The sequence below is a fragment of the Hydra vulgaris genome, chromosome 11 (genome assembly GCF_038396675.1).
Source record: "Hydra vulgaris chromosome 11, alternate assembly HydraT2T_AEP".
NCBI classification, from domain to species: Eukaryota; Metazoa; Cnidaria; class Hydrozoa; order Anthoathecata; family Hydridae; genus Hydra; species Hydra vulgaris.
In genome coordinates, this window is record NC_088930.1 from 25,612,501 (window position 1) to 25,639,729 (window position 27,229).

Consider the following 27,229-nt stretch of genomic DNA (forward strand, 5'->3'; position numbering starts at 1 on the left):
TTTTTGAAGTTTTTATATAATTTCGCTTCTTTTGAGTACCAGGTTGACATACTTTAGAAGAACTTTTATTTTCAAAATTTTAGGGACCAGTCAAATTTTTAAGGGTCTTGAGCTACCCCTGAAATAATTTTTTGTTCAAAAAAATTTTAAACCTAGTGTTTTAGTATTATATAGAAGAAAGTAAAGGGGTAGGAACAGGTTTTTTTCAAAAATGTTGTTTTAAGAGCCACCCTAATATATATATATATATATATATATATATATATATATATATATATATATATATATATATATATATATATATATATATATACTATATATATATATATATATATATATATATATATATATATATATATATATATATATATATATACATATATATATAATAATAATAATAATAATAATAATAATAATAATAATGATAACCTGCGGCAAACAATAAAATGTAGTAGACAGTAGACAATGAGCTGTAGCAGCAATTCGGTACATTAACTGTAATACTAGTGTTGGCTACAGTGTTTGTCTAAACGATTTTTATATTCATTGAGATGGCAAGAGTCAATCACAGTTAGTGGGAGTGAATTCCATCGGTTTACTACTCTGTTAGGGATGAAATTGAGTCTAGTAGAAATAGCAGCCATGTTGTTATTGAGGTCAGAAGCATTAAAGAACTCTTTGTATTGACGATGAGAGTGTCCTCTAGTTATTTGCACAGATGGATAGCCAATTTGTGGGTTAATCCAATAAATATTTTCTAAATTATTTATAAATTTGAAGTTGTAGAATAAATCACCTCGATTGCGTCTTTCATTTATTGAGGTAAGATGAAGGTGTGCTAATCTGGCTTCACTGGATAATGCTTTGAGAGATGGAATTGCTTTGGTGGCACGGTTTTGGACTTTTTCAATTTTTTCAATGTTGTGGGCAGAAAGATAATTCCACACAAAAGCAGCATACTCAAGGTGAGGTCTGACCAGTGATGTGTAGAGACTCTTCCAAACTTGTGCATTTTTATAAATAAATGATTTCTTTAGTTGACCGAGGACAGAGTTAGCTTTTGATGATATTATTTCAACGTGTGTATCCCATTTGAGGTTGTGTAAAATGCAAATCCCAAGATCTCTTTCACTGTACGAGAAATCAAGAAGCTGCTTCCCTTGCTAAGTCAAGATATAGTATTGGTGGTTAGGATTTTTGCTTTTGTTAAAGTGTAAGATAAGGCACTTTTTGTAATTAAGTCGTAAGCGCCAGGTTAGAGTCCAAGACACAATGTGATTTATATCCGTCTGGAGCAGAGCTGGGCTCTCAGGTGTAGAATTTGTGGAAATAACTTTACTGTCATCAGCGTATAACTTCGTTGGATTGCTAACTAGGTCTGTTATGTCATTAATGTATAAGATGAATAGAAGTGGTCCTAGAACAGATCCTTGAGGGGCACCACTGGTAACTGGTAACGAATCTGAAATGGTGGAACCCATGACAACTCGTTGTGTTCTTTTAGAAAGAAAAGAATTTATCCAATTAAGAAGCATATTGGAGATAACATAACCAGAAAGTTTGTGGAGCATAAGATCATGAGGAGGTGTATCAAACGCTTTTTCATAATCTAGATATAAAGCATCTACACTATAGCCTTTTGCCATTGAGTGTGAGATCTGATTGACAGTTTCCAATAAATTGGTAATGCATGATTTTTTAGGAACAAACCCGTGCTGATTTTGAGATAAAAGATTATTTGAACTTAGATACTCGGTTAAACAATCTTTTACAATACGCTCTAGGATTTTGCTCTAGGATATATATATATATATATATATATATATATATATATATATATATATATATATATATATATATATATATATATATACATATATATATATATATATACATATATATATATATATATATATATATATATATATATATATATATATATATATATATATATATATATATATATATATAGATATATATATATATATATATATATATATGTATATAATATTTTATTATTGCAGATCATAATAAAGTTTGAATAACTTTATGTATTTTGAGATATCTGATTTTAGAGCAAACATCAAATGTCCAATACGGATATTGTGAGTCAGGATTTAGTAGTGGTGGATACATTGGTGGAAATAGTCCAACATTCTATGTGGGAGCTCCTGGTTCCATCAATTCTATAGGTAACATAAAAAAAAAACTTTAGTATTTTTTTTACAATAAAGAAAACTCAAATTTAATAACTAATTTTTTTTTCATGCTTGAGGTTTCCATAGATTTGTAAGAGCACTATGTTTAAACTGGTGCATCTTAAAATGTTATGGGTATTAAAAATTTATTCTAAATTGTTTTTGAGGAAGTCATTTTTAATATACTTTAACATTTTAAGTGTTTCATAGTAAATGTTTTATTTGAAAGGATTTTTGTTTAAAGTTTTTATTGCATTTATTTTAAATATAAAAAACAATTTTTTACATTAAAATTTTTTTTTTTTAGGTGTACTTTTTGCTTTTATTGGAGGGTCTGTTGATGCTTCTCCAATAAAGTTAAAAACTGGAACTGATCAATTGATTGATGAAAGCTCATTAATGGGTAAATTATATAAATGTTCAAAAACATGGATTTGTTATGTATTTCAAAACTACAGTAAACATAAGTTGTTAATGTTCATTAAGTCTTTGTTTGGTTAATCCACAGCCCCCATAATATTTTTAGCCACAACTTTTTACCAAATAGCCAAATTAGCATTTTTTCATTGAAATCTTTCAAGTCTTGATTTAAAGTCTTTTAATCTCTTTATTAAAAAAGTTTAAATCTTTTAAGTTAATAATTGCAATTTTTTAAGTCATGTGTTAATCATTATCTTGCTCAATAAACTTCATCTTTTCTCTTCCTGTAATTCCCAACTCTAATAGTCGTTGTTTGTAGCCTTGTAGTAAGTGAAGATATTGAAAAAAAATATATATATTTTCAATAAAATATATCAACAATTTCTAATGAAACTTTTCAAATGTCAACAGTTTCTGCTGAAGTAAAAAGAGCTAATTATTTTTTCTCCCAGTAATCAGATATTATGTACTTTGTGATGATATATATATATGTATATATGTATATGTATATATATATATATGTATATATATATATATATGTATATATACATATATATATATATATATATATATATATATATATATATATATATATATATATATATATATATACACATATATACATATATACATATATATAGTAATCTTTCTGGTTACCATTAACTGATATATCTTCTAGTAATAATCTTTAATAAATCTATTGGTGATTAATCTTGGTAAACAAGATTTTACATGATGCCTAGTAAGGGTGGTAGATTAATTGGTATTTCAAAATAATCAATTAACGATTAACTTTAGAAAAATTAATCGATTAGTTTCAATTAATTTTTACAAATAAATTCTTACAGTATAAAAAAAAGTAAATACAACTTCTTATGATTTTATTTCTCTTTTTTCATCAGTTATGATCTTAAAAAACATAAGTTATTAACAGTGTCATCATTTAAACTAGTTCTTAACTTAGTAATAAAAAATCTGCAGCACTAAAACTTCTTTTTGCTTCTACACAAGATGGTGGAAGGCTAAGCATTACTTGGTAATGCTTAGCCTTCCACCATCACAAGTAGATTTAGTATCGGACTCAAGTGCTTCTACTCCTTCATGTAAAAACAAACATATGAAAGCATCTCGAGCTAATTTAGCAATTTCACTATTATTTAGGTATTTTAAAAGATTACCAGGTAACTCTGAATCTGATTTAAAGTCATCTGGATTATGCAAATAAAATAGTAAACCAGCAATAACATAATTTCTTCTTTCAATAATTCTCTTAGAGACTACATTTAATAGTTTTTGACCAATGTTTGTATTTTGTTCTCTAAGATTCTGTAATAAAAATAAAATAATTTTATCAGATTTTATTAGATCACAGTCTCCCTTTCCCAATGCCATAACACTTAACTCTTTAACATGAAGAGCCTGAATATCAGAAATATATTTTATTTCTTCTTCTGATAAAATCAAATCTGTTCTGAATATATCTACAAGAGCTTTTCCAATAGCATTTTCTATTTCCAAAAATTGTTTTAACATACTGACTACAGAATTCAATCTTGTTTTAGTATCCAAAATAGGCCTAAGCTCTTTTCCCAAATCTGATCTACAAATGTTTTGAAGGGTATCATTTTTAAGTGGTGATTTTCTAACAGCTTGACAATTTTACGAACCTTTAATATAATAATACCATAGTTCTCATTAAATTGCATTTCTTTCTCAGCAAAGCTGATACTTTCCTCATTCCAGCATTCTTCATTTTCATTTTAATCATCAGGGTCAGAACAAGATTCATCATTTTCATTTAGCTCTTCCATAAAAAGTTCTTCTCCAGTTGTTTCTGTTGCTGAACCTTTTTTCTAATAAAGAATATCACATACCACAAGATGAATTCCATGGCAATAGCAAAATTGGTGGGTAACTCCCATTTCTTGTCCCATTTTTTTCATGACTGATGCACCATCTGTAACACACCCAAAGATCAAATTTATGCCAAAATCATTTAACTTTTCAATAACAATATTAACTGCTCTTTTTGAGGGCATTAAACCATTTATTCTAATCATTCAAAGACCATTATAAAATTTGTCTGAACAGTGTACATTAAGACTTAAATACCTTCTAGTTCCACCTGAAGTCCACTTATCAAGAGAAATTGAAAACCTTTCTCCAGTTATTTTTCTTTGCTGAAGCTCTTAAGCAATTTTTAATTTAATTGAGTTTGCGTAGTTCATAACAGTTGTCTTTATGGCATGTCGGTCATCTGGGATTTTAAGTCTTTCAGCTTTCCAGCCATTTTTAATATCTTTACTATTGGCCAAAGTTGCAAATGAAATATGATCTACAGCTGTTAAACGAGCTAATACTTCTTAAGCTTTATTACCTGTTTTATTTCAGTAGGCAGCAACACTTGGCTGTGTATTTTTTGTCTTTTCTGAAACAATTTTGGTCGGAAAAATTTTCTGTGTATGCTCTAAATGATATAAAAAAACTTAAAGTTGATGAATGGAATTTAATTTCGAGTGAACAATCTTTGCATTTGTATGATGATTTGGCTTTGTTTTCCAACTAAAAATTCTTCCAAACGTCAGAATGACTTTTTCCAGATGAGATTGTAAATGGCATTCAGACTTCTACAACCGCGTCATATTATTTGTTTACATTTTTTTTATTGGTACCGGAAAAGTGAAAACAGCTGTTTTTGTTTCTTAAAAAATGCTATTTTATTATCATAACAACAAAATGTTAACAAAAAAATACTATAACAATTTTTGCATTTTAAAGCAAAAAACGAATTGATTGATTATTTGTTAGTTAATCAATCAGCGATTATTTTTTATTAATCAACTAATCATTAATCGTTTATCACCCCTACTGCCTAGTGATGGAATGATGATTAATATATGAATAATATATTATAATGGATTTATTCATTTGTTTCATATTCTTTTTTGGTTTTGAATTTGAAACCTAAACTACCTCTTGTCTCTTTGTTTTTCTAAAGGCCAAATCCTTAAGTTTTTATATCACAATATCACATCTCATCAAAGTTTACTTAATTTTGTAAACTTTGATAGTTCTAGTTTTTAAAATAATAATAATAATAAGTATAAATAATAATATTAAGTATTAAAAATATTAATGAACAAGGAGTTCAGGTTTACAAACAGCAAAAGTTATAAAATTTAATTGTTGAATAAATCAAGAGTGTGCGAGTTAACTGTTTCATGCTTAAGAGTGATACATGGGGAGATAATATGATTTGTAAAGAACTGATTTTTTGTTTGCTTAGTCTGTTATTTGATAATAAGCTGACTATTTAGTGAACAATCATTATTGCCTTTTTTAAGTTCTTTATATAGGACAATGCATTTTAGGATAAAGAATTCAAATTTATATGTATTATGCATATCTTCTAATACATCTTTTGCTCTCTGTGCATGGTTAGCTTGATTTGTTGTTAATTTTAATGGCATATTAATGGTGGTAAATTTTAAATTTTTGATTAAGTGCTTTTGCATCAGTTGCGAATTCTAGTTTTAGTTGAAATAAAGTATAATAATAAACTTTAAGTATGAAATACATTTGTGAATGGGTTGTTTACTTCCTATTGCTGATTCTACTTGTGCTTTAGACTTTGTTTTAAAGAATTTGTTTGTTTTTATTTATGATTTAGGATATTCTATTGCAGTTGGTAACTTCACCAATAACCAATATGGAGGTGATTTTTGAACCTTTATATCTAAAAAGTACATAGTTTATTTTGAATTTTAAATTTTGGTTTTATTTGTTACACAGATGTTGTTGGTGGAGCACCAAGAGCTAATAATCTGAGGGGAATAGTAAGTTTGTAATGATTACTATTGGTTTTTAACTTTTGCTACATTTAATTTAAATGTATTTTTGTATTTAGGTAATACTATACACAATAGGAGATGCAGGTTTCACTCTTACACAGAGTTATCCTAATCCTGATGGACAGGTGAATAATTTTTATTTTTAAAGAATACTATTTAGTATATAAAAATTTTCTATTTAAAATTGTTTTGATAAATAAATTAATATTAACTAAATTAAAGATAAAAAATTGAATTAGAATATTCTAAAATATGATAAAAAGTATAAATGCATGTAAATTTTTCTTCTTTTTTATTTAAGTAAGTAACTTTTATCAAGGTATGCATTATTGTATTTAATATTATGTATATATTAGCTGACAGGACCCGCATGATACGGGTTATGGTAAGTCTGTTCCACGCTAACTTTATCTAAATTGTTCTTAATTTGGACTCTTTACTTTAATAAGTTGTAAATGTAATTGTAAATGTAATGTAAAAAAATGTAAATTTAAATAAAATGTAATAAGTAGTAAATGGCAGAAAATTAACTAATTTAAAATTCATGGCTTTTGGTTAGCGAATAATTTGCTATACTTTAAAAACTTCTTATTTTAAACTTCAATTAATAAACTTTTTTTACTCTTTTACACATACCTAAAGCTTGTTACAACCCTCACCCTGTTAATTTATTTTAAAAGAAAAAGTTTGAATGTATTATCTCCATACTAAATTGTGTCTACTTCATTAGATGCACAGGTTTACCAATTGGTTACATAGGGGATTGTCCTTAAATTGTGCTACGCTAAATATAACTAATAAAAAAAAAAAATATCAAAAGTTTTCCCATGCAGAGACTTAAGTTAAATAAAAAATCAAAACAACACATTAAGTTAAGTATAAGTATTTTTATTACATGACAAAATATGGACCCCTCACACTCGCCCTCCTACACATTTATCCAGCAGGTTAAAAAAATTGATTTAATTAAAAGTAAATCAAGTCCAGATTTTAAATCAAGAGGAGCTTTTGCTAAAGTAATAAAAAGCAAAAATAAAGTATATATTTACTAATTTAAGTATATATAAAATAATTAAAGTATATATTAAATATAATTTAAGTATATATATATTTCAAGTATATATAATTATTTAATATATAAATTAAATATAATTTAAGTATATATGTATTTCAAGTATATGTAATTAATTAAGTGAAACATCAATTTTAAAATATTTTTGTTGTGTTTTGTTGGTAAATAAATTTTTTTATCTTAAAAAAAGATTTATTTACCAACAAAACACAACAAAAGTTCTTATTTTCAAAGAAGAACAAAGTATATTTTTAAAACAAATTAATATTATTTACAATTACAATATATACAAAATAACAAAACAAAATATAAAAAGGTTTATTAAAAAAAGTTTAACTACATTGAATAAGTAGATGCTAACTGCAAAAATAATAATTGTACATGTGCCTATTTTGCCTTCTGAAAAAGCCACTCATTCAAAATTAAGGGTCAGTCTTTGTCTTCATTTTTAGCCCTTTATTTGTTCTACAGTATGCTAAAAAAGCACCATAAGATAAATCTAAAGTAAAAAAAAAACAAATATGTTATTTAAATATAAAGGAGTTAAGATATCAGATATAAACGCTACAAATCTATCTACCTGTTGCTGTTGTTGCTGGTAATGACAGGATTGATGTTCAAACTGTGCTAACCTCAAGCACAAAACAGCATCGATACAATTATCTGTAAAAACTGGTTTTGTAATGTTACCAGGAAACACAATTATTTTTTACCTCATTTGTAGAGTTCAACTTTCTCCTCATCTGTTGATTAATCAAGTAAGTTTTAAATCATGAAAATTTGCATAATGTAAACCATGCTTCAACAGTACAAACCAAAAAAAAAACACACATAACAAAAATATATCAAAAGTATCAAAATAAATAGTTAAATATATATATATATATTTATAAATATATATTTATATATACATATATGTATGTATACATATATATATATATATATATATATATATATATATATATATATATATATATATATATATATATACACACACAAAAGAAACCTCTCCAATAAACAAAAAACATATGTACAGCATACAAACCATTAATCAAGTTTATTGTATAGTTCAGTTCTCTTTTTATAAATACTGGGTTTTGTAATTATATTACAGCAATTATGGCATATATATATATATATATATATATATATATATATATATTTGTGTTATGCTTCTTAAGGTTGTAATGACATGTATATATAAATAAGTTATACTTCTTAAAGTTGTAATGAACTGATAAAAATCTATATACAGTTTAGCAAAATGCTGAAGCTATTTCTTTTTAAGTTCAAACAAAATATTATAAAAATTGGTATGAAATATATGATCCTTGTCATTAAAAATATATAAAAATAAATAATTTAATAAATTTTACTATAAAAATTGTTAACTCACAATGAAATAATTAAATTTTTTTTTTTTTATATTATTCACCTCCCCAAGGCCCGAGGGGGCCACTACAGTCGAGGAGGATACTCATTTTTTTTTTTAATATTTTTTTTTTTTTAATATTTTTTTTTTTTAGTCATTATTCGTGGTGCAACCCTCTCTCAACTCTTTAACTCCAAAACACGAACCTTGCCGAGCAAGGCCGCTGCGCGGAGAAACTAAGTTGAGCGCGGTACTTCCAGGGACGTGGTGGGAGTCGAACTCCGAACCTCTCGCTTACAAAGCGAGCGCTCTTACCACTACACCACTACCGCATTTATATATATACATACTATATATGCATATTATGTATACATATTTATATATGAATATATTTAAATGTATTCTACAAAATTTAGTGCTGAATATTCTTAAAAACACACACGCATATTTATAAAGAAAAAAAGCTTAAGTGTCTGAATTTTTGGAGCAATTTAAGGAATAAGGAGAATTTAATTTTTATTTTATTAAGCAGTTTTATTAAGCAGTTTTATTAAGCAGTTTTATTAAGCAGTTTTATTAAGCAGTTTTATTAAGGAGTTTAGGAGAATTTTAGGATCACTATAATCAATATAAGCTTTAAAAAAAACAGAATTGTGATTAAACATAACTAAAAACAGAAATCAAGACTTCTTAACAACTTAACCACTAATTAAACAAATTTAAAAATTTTAAAACACCATATAAGTAACTGTTTAACTTCATCACATTAAGATACATATAAACTATTAAACTGATTAAAAAGATCAATTTTAAATTTAAACCTACAATTTGTGATAAGATGTGCCACTATAATTAAAAATACAAATTAAAGTTATGTTAATAATTTTAAACATTTTGTAGAAAAAAATTTGTTTAATTAAAAACAAAATAAAAGCATTTGTTTTTATTTTGTTATTATTATGTTTTTATAACCTTTTATTGTGTTGTGGTTTCTTACAACTAATCGACAAACACTTTCAAAAACCAAATCCGTTTCATAAACTGTTAACCGCAACACAATAAAAGTCATCTACAGTTACACAAGCAACATAGCAAAAATTATAAAGAATCACAACAATAAAATTATTTCGATGAACCCAACTGCTGTTTTAACTTGCAATTGTAAACTAAAAGAAACCTGCCCTATGAACAGAGATTGCAGAAAAGCAAATGTAATTTATAAGTGCATTGCATCATTCCCAAACACACCCGACAAAACATATATAAGTTCAACAGAGGGCATGTGGAAAATTAGATGGGCGAACTACAAGCAATCGTTCAAAAACAAGAAACTTAAAAACTCAAAGGATAAGTTAAAAACAACACCCAATTTAACATGGTCCATCATAAAAAGCGCCGCCTATAGGCAACATAACTAAAAATGCCTATTATGCTTAGACAACAAACTAATATTTTGTTGAATAAAAATCCAAAAGAATTATTAAACAAAAAAAGCGAACTAATATCCAAGAGTCATCATGAGAACAATTTTTTGCTGGACAACCACAAACCAAAAGATAAGATTTTCCTAATGCTTTTTTTCTTGCACAGAATTATTTCTCCACGAGAAAAGATCAAATTTTTTACCTGATGTTTGCATTTAGCATGAAACTTGTAGTTGTAAAAAATATGTAGTTTTGTTTAGAAAAAAAGATATAAAAAGTATATACATATATATATATATATATATATATATATATATATATATATATATATATATATATATATATATATATATATATATATATATATATATATATATATATATATTATACATATATATATATATATATATATATATATATATATATATATATATATATTATATATATATATATATATATTATATATATATATATTTTTTTTTATATATATATACTTTTTTAACACACGTGTTAAATAAATTTACACTCTCACATGTTAGTTAGGTGGTTTAAAAAAATTACTAAGGATTAGATTGAAAAAAGATTCTATATAGTACTATGATCAAAGAATGATTTGTTTGTTTAGTATTATTAAAGTCTATTTAAGTTCATACATGAAACATTGAGGCACATTTGTTTGTTTTATTAGGTTGTCTGGCATGGTCTTGTAATATTTTTGTTTAAGGCAAATTAGGGGAAATGAAAACTAAACACACTCACTTCCTGCACTTATGGTTTAGCGTATCAGAGCCTAGGATGTTCAACAAAACATTTTCAATTTTTTTTAATTACTTTCCATAAATTTCAATATTTATATGCTTAAAGATGCTGAAATAAAATTTTCAGCATCATTCATCAGGAATGCATCCATGTAATCTTTATCTCCTGTAACCTACATCATATAACTTATTGTTACAATAAAATGAAGCTAAAAAAAAAAGCCAAACACCCAAAGCCTCTTGACTTAGTACAACACCAATAATTTATAAAATAAATTTTGGTTATATGGACAACCATACACAAAAAAAATAAACACAATAAATATAATAGACATATACAATAATATATAGTATAAATATAGATATATAATATAAACATAGATATATAATATAAACACATATATACCAGAGATAAAACAATCAAGGTCGATGTGTTTCGAAGCCAGAGTCGAAGCTTCGATGTCGCTAAAAGTTGTGTATGAACGTGTTTCGAAATCGTTAAAAGTAGTATAAAATTTAATTAAACGGTTTTCAAAATTGTTTTACTTCAAATAATATATATTTTTGCAGTTTTCAAAATCGTAAAAAGTTGTATCAAATTTAATTTGACGCTTTTCAAAATTGTATTAGTTCAAATAAAGTATATTTTCGTGGTTTTCAAAATTGTAAAAAGTTGTGTAAATTCGAAAATGGTGTGTTTTCAAAATGTTTAAAATTTCTAAAGGCTTGTATGTGGCTGTACTAGTACTATTATGCTCTTCCCTTCTATTCCCTAAACTCTTACTCTATCCCTTAGATTTGAAAAAAATCACATTTGATGAGAAGCTACCTATGTTCAGACACCAAAATAAAGTAAAGTGAAGTGATAACTGGTTTGGTATATGCTAGCAATCTCTGTTCTTCTAAGTTCTAATTTCTTAATAATAAAAATTTGAAGTATACACTACAGTAACATTACAGAAATACAGAATATACAAAAGATATGCTAAAACCCGTGCATTTATTTAATAATCATTCTAGATTTCAAAAATCTAATTCCATAATTATGTGAAAAAACTATTTGTATATTATCGATTATCTAATCTAAAATAATCCTAGCATGCTACCCTAGTAAAAAATATTTAGTTGTCCTCTTCCAGTCGTTCATTCTCATTTTTTTGTGCTAGTTCCTGACCTTGGGAGCCCAAATGATGTCTGTCTCACTTTTCCAGTAACAATACTGAAGATTTCATTTTTGATGTGGCGGTATCATCATCATCCTATCTGAGTCACCATCATCATTTTGATCTCTGTCTGGAGCAGGTTTAGCTGCCGTTTGCTCTTCCATGGGGCGATATTCCCAAACTGGTACAAAGGAGTATAATAGATCGAAGTTCTTGTTGATGAAGGCCAATTTCTCAGTGGTTATTGGAGACAACCTGCATCTCTTTTTGTGGACCACCTGTCCAGCTTCACTAAAGGCCCACTCACTTGAGGCAGCCTACAGCATAAGGCATGATGTCGCATCTTCCTCTTGGGAATCGTTTCTCGAGTTCAACAATGAGCTCAACCATGAAAGGACCTACTCCAGTGACACTGTTCTTTCTAATTTCTTTGACCCTCAGAGAAGCACACCTATCCACAAGATGAACAATGGCTGTCAGTGCTTTATCCATTGTAATTTTCTTATAACTTGACATTGACTAAGAGATGATTTGGGATGTGGTCAGGAGTGACAGAATGGTTGCAACCAGCTCAGATTGCTCATCCGTAGAAATAGGTGTGGTCCATTCTTTTTTGTCAGCCCGAAGAGTACACAGCACACTTCGGAGATGGTTAATATCTAGGAGCATCATTTGGATAAAGTTCCATCTGGTAGCACAAGAAGCAGTGATCTTTCTGTAGGGTACTGAAACAAAAACTAAAATAAAAATTCGCAAAAAACTTCCCATGAAATCGTCAACTCTTAGAAAACTTTGTTTAAAAGTAAAAAATATTTGTAAAAATTTGACATTAAGTTGTAAAACTTTGTATTTGTATCTACTTAAAAAGTTAAAAATATTACCATTCATCTCGAACCACTTCTTTTTCAACACCATGAATGGATCGTTGTTGTGTGAGGTCCAAATTTCAGTGCTGATTGCAACTCCGTCCAATGAGGAAGTTCCTTGTCAAACATGCTCTTCCTGGCCATCTGCAGATTCCTATAGAGGAGAGGTAATTGAAGCAAGCAATGCAAGCACCATTTTTAACCTTAAACCTCGAGTCAAAGTGGACAAGTCTTTGGAATGGGATAGAGTCACACATGGAGAAAGGCTAATTGTCAGTTGCTAGGTAAATCATGAGCTCCATGTCACCACGAAGTTGAGTGGTGCTCTGTGTTGGATAGCACAGATTCTTTCTGGCTTTTAGAACCCTTTTTTTTTTCTGTGACCTAAAAAAAATTGCATACATTTGTTAACATTGAGTTCACTTCAGATATCGTTGTTTACATCAATAAAAAATCATATAAATATGACATGAAGTCGTAGAACCTCGCTACATCGCATTGTAACACCCATTATTTAACTAAGTTACCAGTGCCAACTGTTTCCAATTCATCTTCTGCCTCTTCAACTTTGTCCTCCTTGGCAGCTTCTGCCTCATCTTGTATCTTTTAATTCTGACACATTTCCATGTACTCATCCTTATGGTTGGATCCCAGGTGACCACTCAAGGTCGATATTGACCCAGAATTCATTTTTAGGTCCTTCTTGCAGATATTCCACACACCATAGGCCTTATCTCCCCTGTATTCCTTCAGGAAGTACTGCCAAACCAGTGAGCAATGGGTCTTTGGCATATTTATTTGATCTTTTACAATGTTTAAATTGTGTTAAATAACATACACAAAGTTATAAGGTTTTCAAATTCGTTAAATATAATGTAAACAAATTTATACAATTTTCATAACCGTAAAATTTTGATTTACAACTTTTTGTGGATTTCAACATCGTTTTAATTAAGTTTTAACGACTTTTAAAGATTTTTAAAATCATTTAAAAGTTAAAGCTACAACTTTTTATGGCTTTCATAACTGTTTAAGTAACTTTTTTTCGAAGTTTAATGGATTTCAACTTCGTTTAAATTAAGAAACTACGCCTAACTGATGGCTTTCAAAGTCGAACAAAAAATATACAATTTTGAAAACCGTAACTCGATTGTTTTATCTTTAATATATACACATTAAAATGCAAAAAAAATCACATAATGCAATATCAATCACTATATAATAAACAAAGTAAACGAAAAGATATCTTATCATATTTGATAAACAAATATAGGCAAATTATATTGTTAAAAACAGTGTCAAAATTTATAATAATGAAAATTTAGTATTTTTTTAAATAATTTTTTGAAAGAGTGATGTATCTTTGAAGTTATAGTTTATATGTTTCTGAAATTAAAGTTTAAATGTTTTTTCAAAATCAATTTTTTGTAAAATTATAAGTAACTAAAAGTATTAAAATAAAAATATAAATATAAAAGACAAAAATACAAAGAAAAATACAAATATATTTATAAAAATAGAAGAGAAAAAAAATAAAATCTGTTCCTAAATAACGAGTGATCTGCATAGCGGTCTATCAACAATTCCAATTATTCCAAAATATCTATAGCAATTGGGAAAAACTTTAAATATGTTTCTGAAATGAAAATAATTTCTTAAGTTAATGCTTCACACCATTTGTTAATTGCATTTATAGATCACTCTAAAATCAGTTTTGAAACATGGTTAAAAATAGAATAAATTATACTGATATAAATAAAATTCTTGATATTTTTTTTGATGAGAGTGATGGAGATTATGATCTTGGTGTCTATTATATATCTCGAAGTCTTTTAGAATGCATAACCAAGAACTGTTACCCTTGTTTGAGGATTTACCAGCTCAAATGTTAGTTTTTGCCAAAGTTTTTCAGTGATATTTTTGCATCTAAGGAGCAAGCAGATTGTGACTTAAATATAGAATTTGACTGATAATAAAATTTATGAGAAATCTAGTGACACGAATATAGAATCTGATAGTAAATTTAAAAGTTAAATTCATCAACAACTTTTTATTTTGGGAAAGTTGCCTTTTTTGGGTGTACAAAAAGCTAAATACTTTCTGACTAGATCATTTTATTTAATCTTTTTTTTTTTTTGATCACCACTATTAATGCCTGTCTTATTTAATATCGAAAACGATTTATGTATGTATTTCTTTTTTATTTAGTTAAACTTAGGTTATCAATATTATGAAGAAATGGTTATCAATATTATGAATATATAGGTTATCAATATTGTGAAGAAATGGTTATTAATATAATGAATATATAGGTTATCAATATTATGAAGAAATGGTTATCAATATTATGTCAGGCCTTGTTACGAGATTTCGCTGCGTAGCGAAAACGCGTAACGCATTTTTAAGTAACTCAACTCAGCAAATATATTTTGCATCGTTAGAAGTTATATTGCGTCACTAGCGTCTTTTCAAGTACCCCATTGTAATTAAAGTTATTTTATTAACGCATTAAAAATCATACAAACAGTTTGTTTTTTTCTCACTATAACAAAAGTTACAAATAGAATCTAAGTTCTTATTAAAAAAATCATTTTTATTATTTTTTTCAAATATGAACTAAATTTTATTTTGAAAAAAAATATTTTTTTCATGAAACGTAAAATAATGTTTGTTTATTTTCTTATGATTTTACAGTTGGTTTTTGGTTATTTTACTAACTGTTAATAAATTTTTCTTATTTAATTTGTGAACTCTTTAATAATGTTTTTAAACAATAAAGAGTTTTTTTTTGTTATTTATCAATTACCGATAACATATTCGTGATCATAATTTATTAAATGGTTATCAATATTATGAATATATAGGTTATCAATATTATGAAGAAATGTCGAATTAACCTTTAGTTAGTTTGACATTTCTTCATAATATTGATTTCTTATACTAGTGAAATTCAAAGCTTTTGTTAAAAAAAAGAAATCAAGTTTTATGAAAGAACTACATACTCTGGTAATTTCTGAAGATTTACTTTATGGAAGACCTCTTACATAAAGTAATTATATACTTTTTATTTCAACATGGCAAATTTTTGATTATGTACCCAAAATAGAAAATTAATTTTAATTTTTCAATATTCTTATTGATTCTATGACAAAAAAAGTTCTTATTTGTAAAATTCTGGCTAGTAGTTTTTGTTTTATACACTTTCAATTGATCATCATCTAAATTCATTATTTTTTAACTTTGAAAAAAACCCTTTTGTTGTGTAAAGAATAATTTGTAAGCTTGTTTAATTTGCATCTCAGCATTTTAAGTACATTTATTGAATTCTGCATTTAAAAAGCTTTATAAATATTTATGATGCATCAAAAACTTATATATACATATATATATTTTCACGCTATTTCCACGATGGAAAAGATAAATTTTGTGTTTAAAAATTTCTTTTTTTAAAAGGTTTTATTTCTTTAATTATAGTTTAAACACCTTAAAATTATTGTTAAAATAAATTTTGAGTAGAAAATGTTTGAACCGAGTAGATAAATTTGATGAATGTTAGCAACTGTTTGTTCTTTTTATTATTCGAAAAAATGAGTAAAATTTGAGGGCGAGTTATTGCAATATTTTAAACAAAACATATCCATATTTTTGTTTAGAAAGAATCTTTGAGATTACATATATATCTTGAAAAAAAAAACTTTTACTCTTTAAAAATAATTCAAGTGTTTTTTTGTCACATACACATCTGCAAAAATTACGTTGCGTCACTGAACTAAAAGCTAAAAAAGTTTAATTATCGCAATGAAATTATGCTTTATGGCGAGGTTTTTTTAGAAATTATATATTTTAATGTAAACTTTTAATCATTACTAAAAAAAATTGGTCAAAAAGCAATGTATTAACATATAGTTATAGTTTAAAAGCTGTTGCGTCACTGAACCCATCGACAGGATAATTAGCGTTTTATAAAATAGCGCGGTAAGGAAGTCAAAATATCATCCAAAAGTTCAGATTTCGTTGTGGGTTTTCAAATTTTTCAAATTCGAATAAATTTTTGCATTTTAGTATTGTGAAGGGCTATTAGTAAATATTAGTAAACTTTTGGATTTATGTTAACATTTTCTTAAAGTTATAAAGTTGTAAATTTTTAAGAAATGGAATCAAAATTAGAAGTAAAAAAAAAACGCTATGCAGAATACCAAGCTAATTACGTTTCTCGGAATGCTGATAAAAAGAAAGAAATGTCCAGAGTTAGATCTAAGAGATATCGAGAAAAATTGAAAGCCGATCCTAATAAAAAAGCAGCTTATGCTGCTAAAACAAAATTAGGAGTTTTAAAAAGTTGCGCTTTAAAAAGAAAACTTTTAAATCAATATCAAAGACCAAGCTCATCTTTTAAAAACGTTCAACAAAGAGGAAAAGCATTGAAAAAAGTTTTAAAAGCACTACCAACTTCAAAGGAGAAACAATCTGAAATTCTTTCTATTCTTTCAAATAGCTCTGCTTGTAAAGATAATTCGGGTCTACCTCCAGCATGTTCAAAGCTATATGGTCTTTCTGAAAGCGATGTTTTACCAGTTGTAAACTTTTATAATGAAGATGAAGTTTCCCAAATATCACCAAGCAACAAAAATGTCATTCGAATTCAATTATCTGACGGAAAAGCAAACAATATTCAGATACATTATTTATATTATACGCTAAAAGAAGCTTTCGAGTTATTCAAGGAAAAGCATCTGCACATAAAAATTGGACTCGGAAAATTTTGCGACCTTCGTCCACGCAATGTAAAATCAGTTACAAAATTTCTGCATAGTGTTTGTGTTTGTAGTTTGCATGAAAATATGCGATTTGCCTTAAATGCATTAACAAAATCAATTCAAGCGCCTTCAATCAAAGTTGGATCTGAAATGATAAATAACTTTGTTTGTGAACCGTACACATACGATTGCGCCTATGACAAATGTGTTGCATGCAAAGGTATGAAACAGTTCGATAAACATTTGCAAACTGTTAATACATTTGGTTTCGAAGTATCCTGGGACGAGTGGAGAAAGCCTGAAACTAAAACATATGCAAACATTGAAAAAATTTCAAAAAAGTCTACTGTAACAGAACTCATCCAACACATATCAGCAATGCGTGATAAGTTCGTTAAACACGCATTTGTAAAGAAAAACCAATCAAAAATTTAAATAAACTGAAGGAGGTTTCGATGAGTGTTAATTCTGAAATTGCGGTAATCCAAGTTGACTGGGCTGAAAATGCTAGGTGTTTCTATCAAAATGAGCCACAAGCGGCTCATTTTGGTCAAAATCAAGTTTCTATCATGACCCTAGCAGTCTGGAACATTGAGTTAAAAACATTTGCCATAGTTTCAGATTCAACTGATCATACTAAGTCTTCCGTTATACTGTACATTGACAAAATCCTTCACTTTATTCCTGATCAAGTCAAAGAAGTACACATGTTCAGCGATAATGCCACTTCTCAGTTCAAAAACAAAAGCATTATGGCTGCAATGGTTGTGTTTGAAAAACGTTTTCATGGTGCACGATGAAAACGTTTCGATGCACGGGAAAGGAGTGGTTGACGGAATAGGAGCTACTGTTAAGCGAATCGCAGCCCTGAGAGTTAAAACTAGTCAATACAAAATCAGGCCAGCAGCAGATTTTGCGTTAGCATTACAAGATTTGCAAATATCTGTAATTCATATGTCAGAAAACGATACAAGACAACAAAAAAATGAACTTGGATTCAGTTCAATTTTATGTTATTCAAGAAAAATCAAAGATATATCAAAATCACATTATTTTTATGTTCAGAATGATAACGTTGTTCCGATGCTATTTTCACCTGAGTATAATTAAAATTTATTACAAAATAACAAAACTTTTTAAAATGATTTTAATTTCGTCTTTTTGTTTCGTCACTGAACGTTGCGTCACTGAACTGATAGTTTTTTTCTGTAAAATAAAACGATATGAAAACTTTATTTTTTGTGGCTTTTTTTATGACTACCTTATTGCCAAATGAATAAATTACAACAAAAAAATCTAATAAGTCAAGCAAGAATTAAAATTTCAGCGAAAACTCCATTTAAAAGTATGCTGATAAAAAAACACTTTTTTCCGCGTTGCGTCACTGAACTCATGTTTTAATTTTTGCTATGTAGCAGTGTTATGTTAATACAATTGTGTTTAGTTTATATTATAAAATTTTAATTCAATTGAATTATTACTTTAAATCAATCTTGATCAAAATTGATTTAGAGTAATAAAAAATTATTTTTGAGTTATAGAAAAATTTCTATTAAAAAAAATCTCTCCGCATGATGTATCACTGAACTATGGAATTGGCCATATGTATTTTAAATAAAATAAAAGAGTGCAATATTACCAAAGTCTATAACAAATGCAATGCTACGCAATAAAATTCGCTAGGAGCTAAATAAACCCAAAATGAAATTAAATGTAAAAAACAAATTTTTCATACAAATTATAAAATAAATTATAAAACAATTATGCTTTTAAGAGGCATGTTTTTGATTTCATACAATCAAAGAATTAAAAATGCAAATCATAATAATGAGATAATTTATATAATGTATATATGACTGTGAGTGTGTGTGTTTATGTGTGTGTATATATATATATATATATATATATATATATATATATATATATATATATATATATATATATATATATATATATATATATATATATATATATATATATATGTATGTATGTATATATATATATGTGTGTGTGTGTGTGTGTGTGTGTGTGTGTGTGTGTGTGTGTGTGTGTGTGTGTATGTATATGTGTGTATGTATATATTCATACTTATATAATCATATATTAAGGTGGGATCATATTTTGGTGGTGCTGTATGTGCAGTGGATCTTAATAATGACGGGTAAGACATTTGGCATTTATGGTGTTAGAAAGTTTTGGAAAACAATTGAACAAATGAATAAGAATGAACATCACTCAAACTATACAGTTTTTTATAAAAAATGTTTTAAGATATCCTTACTTATTGAGTTTTTTATCAACTTCCTCCTCAAAGTCAGCAAAACTGTCAAAACAAATCAAAAAGTGACTTAAAACACTAAGTTATATATATATATATATATATATATATATATATATATATATATATATGTATATGTATATGTATATGTATATTAGGGTGGTCCAGAATTACATAGTAAAAATTAAAAGTGTTCCTAACCACTCTCCACAAGGCTAACTTTGTTCTATTATATATAAGGAATAACCATGCAAAAAATGGGACCAATTTGAGCAATTTTAGGGATCAATAGGATTTCAACATTTTGGGCAAGCACATAATTTTATGGCATGTTTGTAGCAGAAATCACATTGTTGAGTGTTTATATATACATAATTTTTAGTTTTGTTTTGCTGAACAGCCCTTCTGAGAAACCATACAAAGTAATTGTTCTAGCTCTTTGTGCAATTTGTAAACAGCAGACATCTTGCCATGAGCAAATTGAAATTTTTTTTAATATATGGTTTTTTAATTTTTATTCTGACTATAGAAGAAAAGCCTAAAAGGTTAGTAATTTGCATCAGCTGCTTCAGGCACATATTACATAACTACAATTAATTAGTTACATGAATAGTTAATAAATAATCTATTGTTTATTAAATGGATTAGTGTAATACTATCAATTTATCAGTTTTAACCAATTCTCTTCAGCAAGATTGGCTATGAATGGTGATGCCATCTGCTCCCTCCTCTTTACCACCTCAAAGAACCCTCTCACTGTAAAGGACAGTATTAATTGCACAATTAAAGATATCAATATGATTTGGAGCAAAGCAAGAATTCCAACTCAGAGGATTGATTCTGGTGAAAAAAAACTGAAGAAGTTGTATGGTGAATGTCAACTGTTGAAGGTGAATACGACAGAAGCATATGAAAGCTGCAGATTAAAAGAGCAAATGTTCAAAGATGACCTGATGGAACTTTTTGACTTGGCCGCAAAGAATGCTTTGGACATCATGACAAACAATAAAGACAGACAATTCTTAACAATGCAGAGAGAAGATGTCACCAGTTCAGGCATGGCTGGAGTGGATCGCAATCTTGCAGATAAAGAGATAAAGAAGAGAGCTCGTATAGAAGCTAATGAAAATTGAAGACTGAAAGAGACAGAAAAGTTGCAGCAAATAGAAACATCTGGTCCTGCTTTGGATTTCAGCTCTTCTTTTAAGTCTGAAGACGAGGACGACATTGACTATGAAAACTTCAGAGTTCCATCATCATCATCATCTGCTCAAACTCCTTCCTCAAAGTCTAAACGATTGAAAAGCGTGATAGCAACTCCAGAAGTTGCAGGGGCTTTAGATAGAGTAAATCTTCCTGATCGTGGAGCTATGTATGTTGTTGCATCAGTAGCAAAGGCTTTTGGCCATCCTCTTGACGATCTGACATTTTCTATAAGCACCATCAGAAGGTCACAGATGGCTAAAAGTAGCTGAAGCGGATAAGAGTTCTTTTTCAACTGAATTTCCTCTTCTTCTCCATTGGGATGGGAAACTGCTTCCGGACATAGCTGGTAAAAAAGAAACCGCCGATTGAATTGCTGTGTTGTTGGCAATCCCAAAAATTGTAGGAGGAACTGGGGAAGAACAGGCTGCTGCATGCTTAAAAGTACTAGATGACTAAAATCTATGAGAAAAAGTTCAAGGCATCCATCGAGGGACATGCGTTCTTATTGAGGAAGCCATTGGCCATGAACTTGTAAACATTGAATGCATGTCCTGGAAGTCGTTCTGAGCAGTGTCTTCACAGCTGTTTTTGGAGGGACGGGTGAACCAGAAGTTGGTCAGCCTTGGGAGGATTACTTTAAACTCCTTCGGCTATATCTTGTCTTCCTCTGTAGAAGTAGTTTTAAGATGGAGTTCCAGTTCCGAGCTCCAGGAGCAATGCATTATGCTTGATAGATGCTGAAGGCCATCTATTCTTTAAAAATGATGCTATATAAAGGCCGGTTGGAATTGATTGCTAAAGAAAAGCGAGGTCTTAATGATGCAATGATGATCAGGCTTCTCAAGAAATATCCAAACCGTTTCATTGCTGATGCGGCTTGCACTACATTTACTCTACATCTGTGGTTCTTCTCAGAACACCTCGTGAGCTTAGCTTTTTTTTACAACCGAGTCCCTCTAGATGTTAAACGAGCCATGATAGCTAACCTCCAGCTTCCAAAGTCTCAGTCAGCTCTGAAGAGAATAAGCACATGTGGCGCAGACTTCAACTTTGAAAAGTTTGTAACCCAAAGAACATTTTGTCTCTTCAAAGTACTTAGTACTTTGTTAGTACTCCTGTTAAAAGATCCAAAAACATGGGAATCGGATTTAAAGGATCGAGTCAACAAGATGAAGGTTGTCAATGATAGCGCAAAGCGTGGCGTTGCTCTTATCCAAAAATATAATGAAACCCTCACCAAAGATGAGGACCAAAAACAGTTTCTGCTTCATTTTGTCCAATAACATTGCCAGATTTACCCATCCTCCTCTATGGCAGCCATGATCGCGATAGATGACATTTGATGGGGCATTACTTATATGTCACAATTTTGAAATCAGTGTTATAACAATTTTTCATTTAAAATTTTAAATATTAAAATATGAAAATATCAAATGAAATTTTTACTCTTTTGACCGTAAAGACGTATACATGAAAAGTCAAAATTTTTATTGACCCCTAAATATTGTCCAATTTGCTTCAATTTTTTTACAGAAATTCTCTGATATTATATGAAAAAAGATAAGCCTTGTGGAAAACAGAATTTCCAAACTTCATTTTTCTTGACCACCCTAATGTAAATATATATATATGTATATATAAATATTATATATATATATATATATATATATATATATATATATATATATATATATATATATATATATATATATATATATATATATATATATATATATATATATATATATATATATATATATATATGTATATATAGTGTATTCTACAAATAGAGTGCTTAATGTTCTTAAAGAACAGAGCAATAATAAATTAGTAAAAACACTTATCTAATTTATTTCTTCAACAGCTTGTTTATACATCAGTAGGTACATTAGGGAGGTTAATGGAGAAACAAGCTGTTAAAGAAAAAAATTAGATGAGTGTTTTTACTAATTTATTATTGCTCTGTTCTTTAAGAACATTAAGCACTCTATTTGTAGAATACACTATATATATATATATATATATATATATATATATATATATATATATATATATATATATATATATATATATATATATATATATTTTTTTTTTTTTTTTTCTTTATATACATCTTTTTATACATCCAACCTATCTTTTATACTTACTGCAAGCTAAAACTGCTTAGACCTGCTTAACCTCACTAGAATTCAATATTTTGTCATTTACTTTATATGAAACTATACTTAAGTTCACATAATGAGCAACTCTTCATCACTTCTATCTTTCCTATTCTCAAAAACCATCTGTGTTTACAATATTTGTTTGTTTAAATCAAGTTTCAGTGTTTCTGATAAATATAGGATTATTTTAAGAACATTTAGTTATCAAGTGATGTAGTACAAAGAAAAAGACAGTAAGGTTTAACACTTTCTCTATTATTTTTTGATGATCTGATTTTGTTGCTACTTGTATCCAAGACATATGTATGTTTTTTTCTCTATTTTTTTATCTTATTGTCTTTTTCTCTTCCCCTTTCTTTTTTGCCTTCTTCTGTGCATTCACTATTTGCATGTCATTAATACTTTATTGAAAGCAATAAACTTAGCATTACAACACATTGACATCATATTGAACGACAATTGCTAATGTGTTTCTATTTTTATATAAGATTTTTTTATTACAGAAAATTAGAAATATTTATTTTGTCCATTTGAAATAGACAATGACAATGAAATGGCTGACTTAAGTTTAAAATAATGACAATCAAAAAGTCAACTTTTGTTGTTGTTTATATAAATACTTTTTGGCAACAATAACGATAAATATCCAATAATTTGCATATAAACAAATGCAAAAAAATATACCTCAAAAATACAGCAGTTCATAAAGTATTCCAAAATCATTATCTTTGCAAGTTTCTTTTAAGTTATTTAATATTATTCTTGCTAAATCTCACTTATTATCCAGGGACTAAAAAGTTTCAGTATGTGTTTTTTTCTTATAAAAACATAACTTTGGAAAGATCAAAAGTGCTAGGAAGCTCACTATTTTTATATACATTTTTTCATTACTAAGAACTATTTGTCTATTTAGTACAAATAGCAGAAAGTAATTTTTTTTTTTAAATAGAATTTTCGCAAGTATTATATCTTTTCCTGCTGGTACCATATCTGAACCTTTTTAAAAGCACAAAAAACAAAATAATAATAAAAGGAAAATTAATGAATAAAAGATATTAATTTTTGAAGTAGTAAATGTCCTTCATAGATGCTGCTTGCCTAAACTTAGATCTTCAGTCAGTGTATGTAGTAATCCCTACTGATTTATATATATATATATATATATATATATATATATATATATATATATATATATATATATATATATATATATATATATATATATATATATATATATACACACACACACATATATATATATACACACACATATATATATATAAATTATAAATTATGTTAGTGTATTCTACATATATATACATATATATATATATATATATATATATATATATATATATATATATATATATATATATATATATATATATATATATATATATATATATATATATATATATATATATATATTTAAATATTTTAATGGAAAAAATATAATTTTTGTTGTACTTGAAGTTTCATGCCATACAGCAATCATTCAGGCATTCATATTTATAATCATTGTAATAAAAACCGTTATAAAAATACAAATTTGCGCTGCAACAATATCAAATGTAAGTTTTCACATCAAACAGGAATTTATTTAAACGTTATCGAAATGTGATAGTAAAAACTTTTTTATATGTTTACATGCCAAAACCATTTCACACCGCATTAACAAACCACATTGCCCTAAAATAATTAAAATATCCAGTTTAGGATATGCAACTTTTAAAATAAATTAAAAAATGATGTTTTCTCAATTCAAAAACAGAAATAAATCTATACATATGCCGATAAGCTGTCAAACTTGTACAAACAATCTAAAGATGAAAATAAATTGATGACAAATGCTACTACAGCTAAATTTAAAAAGTTCCAACAAAAGATCTGATTAATAAGAAAGGATTAATTATATTAAAAAGTCACAATGTTTTCAACAGCATCCATACAAACAGATCTTCAAACTGTTTCATCACGCTGAAAGATCATAAACCTAACTTTTTAAATAATCCAACGGTTCGTCTAATAAACCCAGCAAAATAGGAAGAATAAGTAAACACATTTTATTTAATATAAACACCAAGCCAAGAAATATTATATGCCACAACCAGTGGAGTAACACACATGGTTAAGACAAACATTTTTATAAATTCCTCTTTTTTGACATTGTTAGCTTTTATCCTTCTATAAACGAGAACAGTATATTGCCATTGTTAATGAGCACAAACCTATGATTCATCATGCACCTAAATCACTATTATTTTATGATAAAGAAGTTTGTATAGAAAAATCAGGCCATTTATTTGATGTCACCATGGGAGCGTTTGATGGTGCTGAGGTATGTAAGTTGGTTGGAATTTTCCTTCTTTTCCAAATTTCTCAGTTTTATAACAAGTTTGATTTTGGGCTGTATAGAGAAGATGGGTTAGCAGTGATTCAAAAGGCTAGTGGTCCACAAATGGAAAAGACAAAAAATAAAGTAACAGCCTTAATATTTCTATTCAATGCAACATAAAAATAGTGAGTTATCTTGATATTACTTTAAAATTTAGTGACTGCAGCTTCAAACCATTCCACATACCTGAAAGTTTGTTGAACTATTCCAACAAAATAATTTTTGAAAACTCTGCTCCTATTTACAAAGAAGCCCTAATAAAGTCTGGACATAGCAGCAATATCCAATATCCCCTTAATTTAAATTTACTCAAAACTAATCGTGATACTAATAGGCGCAAATGAAACATCATATGGTTTAATCCCTCTTTCAGTTAGAACCTTATCACCAAAATAGGAAACCTTTTTTTGAATTTAATTGACTTAACTAAAAATATTGTTTATATAGCTACTCTAACACCACCTACCATCAATCATGCTAAGAAATCTTATATTATATGTGTAAACTCCTTATATGCAAAAACTCTTTTAAGATCAGGTTAACCAAACACATAAAATCTTTTAACGTAGTCAGATATAAAAAGGACACTAAAATTTCTAAGGAAATTTGGAAACTTAAGAAAGCAGGTATTATACTGATAATCAGTTGAAGTATAATTAAAATATGTCAACCCTATAACTCATCTTCAAAAAGATGTAATCTTTGCATAAATGCGAAATATTTTATTTCAACATCAATCAAGAACCCTTGGTAAACAAAAACGATGTAGACATAAAAAAAAATTTTTACCATCTCATTTCGATACTGGTTAAATACTTCTATAAAAATGATTCTTGATTGACATAAAAAACTGACGTTTGATCTTGTTGCAATGCAAATTTGTGTTTTTATAACGTTTTTTATTTTAATGATTTTAAATAATATGGCTGCATAATTTTTTAATGATTTTAAATAATATGGCTGCATGCGGAATTGCATGAAACTTAAAGTACCATAAAAAAAAAGTGTAATTATTTTGTCTAATTATTTTGTCTAATTATTTTTCTTTTTTCCAAAAAGAAACAAATGGATTTAAGTGAGCAAATAAAGTCATCAATTGTCTGTTTATATAAACTGCAGTGTAATACATATGTATACATATATATACAGGGCTCGAATTAAGCGTATCGTGATCGCGAATCGCGATTACTTTTTGCACCTTCGCGATTAGTTTTTTCTTAAAATTTGTTTTTTCGCGATCTTTCTTTTTTTCGTGATTATTCTTTTTTTATTTCAGAAGATTAATACTCTATTCGCGAATATTTAGT

The 27,229-nt window shown here is 27.6% G+C and overlaps 1 protein-coding gene across 1 annotated transcript in view; it reads left to right on the forward strand.

The window, feature by feature from the left end:
- The window catches only part of LOC100202151 (integrin alpha-8), an 82,155-nt gene that overhangs the window by 20,091 nt on the left and 34,835 nt on the right, over positions 1 to 27,229 (forward strand). Inside the window, exons 4-9 of the mRNA XM_065810574.1 lie at positions 2,076 to 2,192; positions 2,506 to 2,601; positions 6,289 to 6,333; positions 6,411 to 6,454; positions 6,526 to 6,594; positions 19,990 to 20,042. Of these exons, the coding sequence (XP_065666646.1) occupies positions 2,076 to 2,192; positions 2,506 to 2,601; positions 6,289 to 6,333; positions 6,411 to 6,454; positions 6,526 to 6,594; positions 19,990 to 20,042 (424 nt within the window). The remainder of the gene's footprint in view (positions 1 to 2,075; positions 2,193 to 2,505; positions 2,602 to 6,288; positions 6,334 to 6,410; positions 6,455 to 6,525; positions 6,595 to 19,989; positions 20,043 to 27,229) is intronic.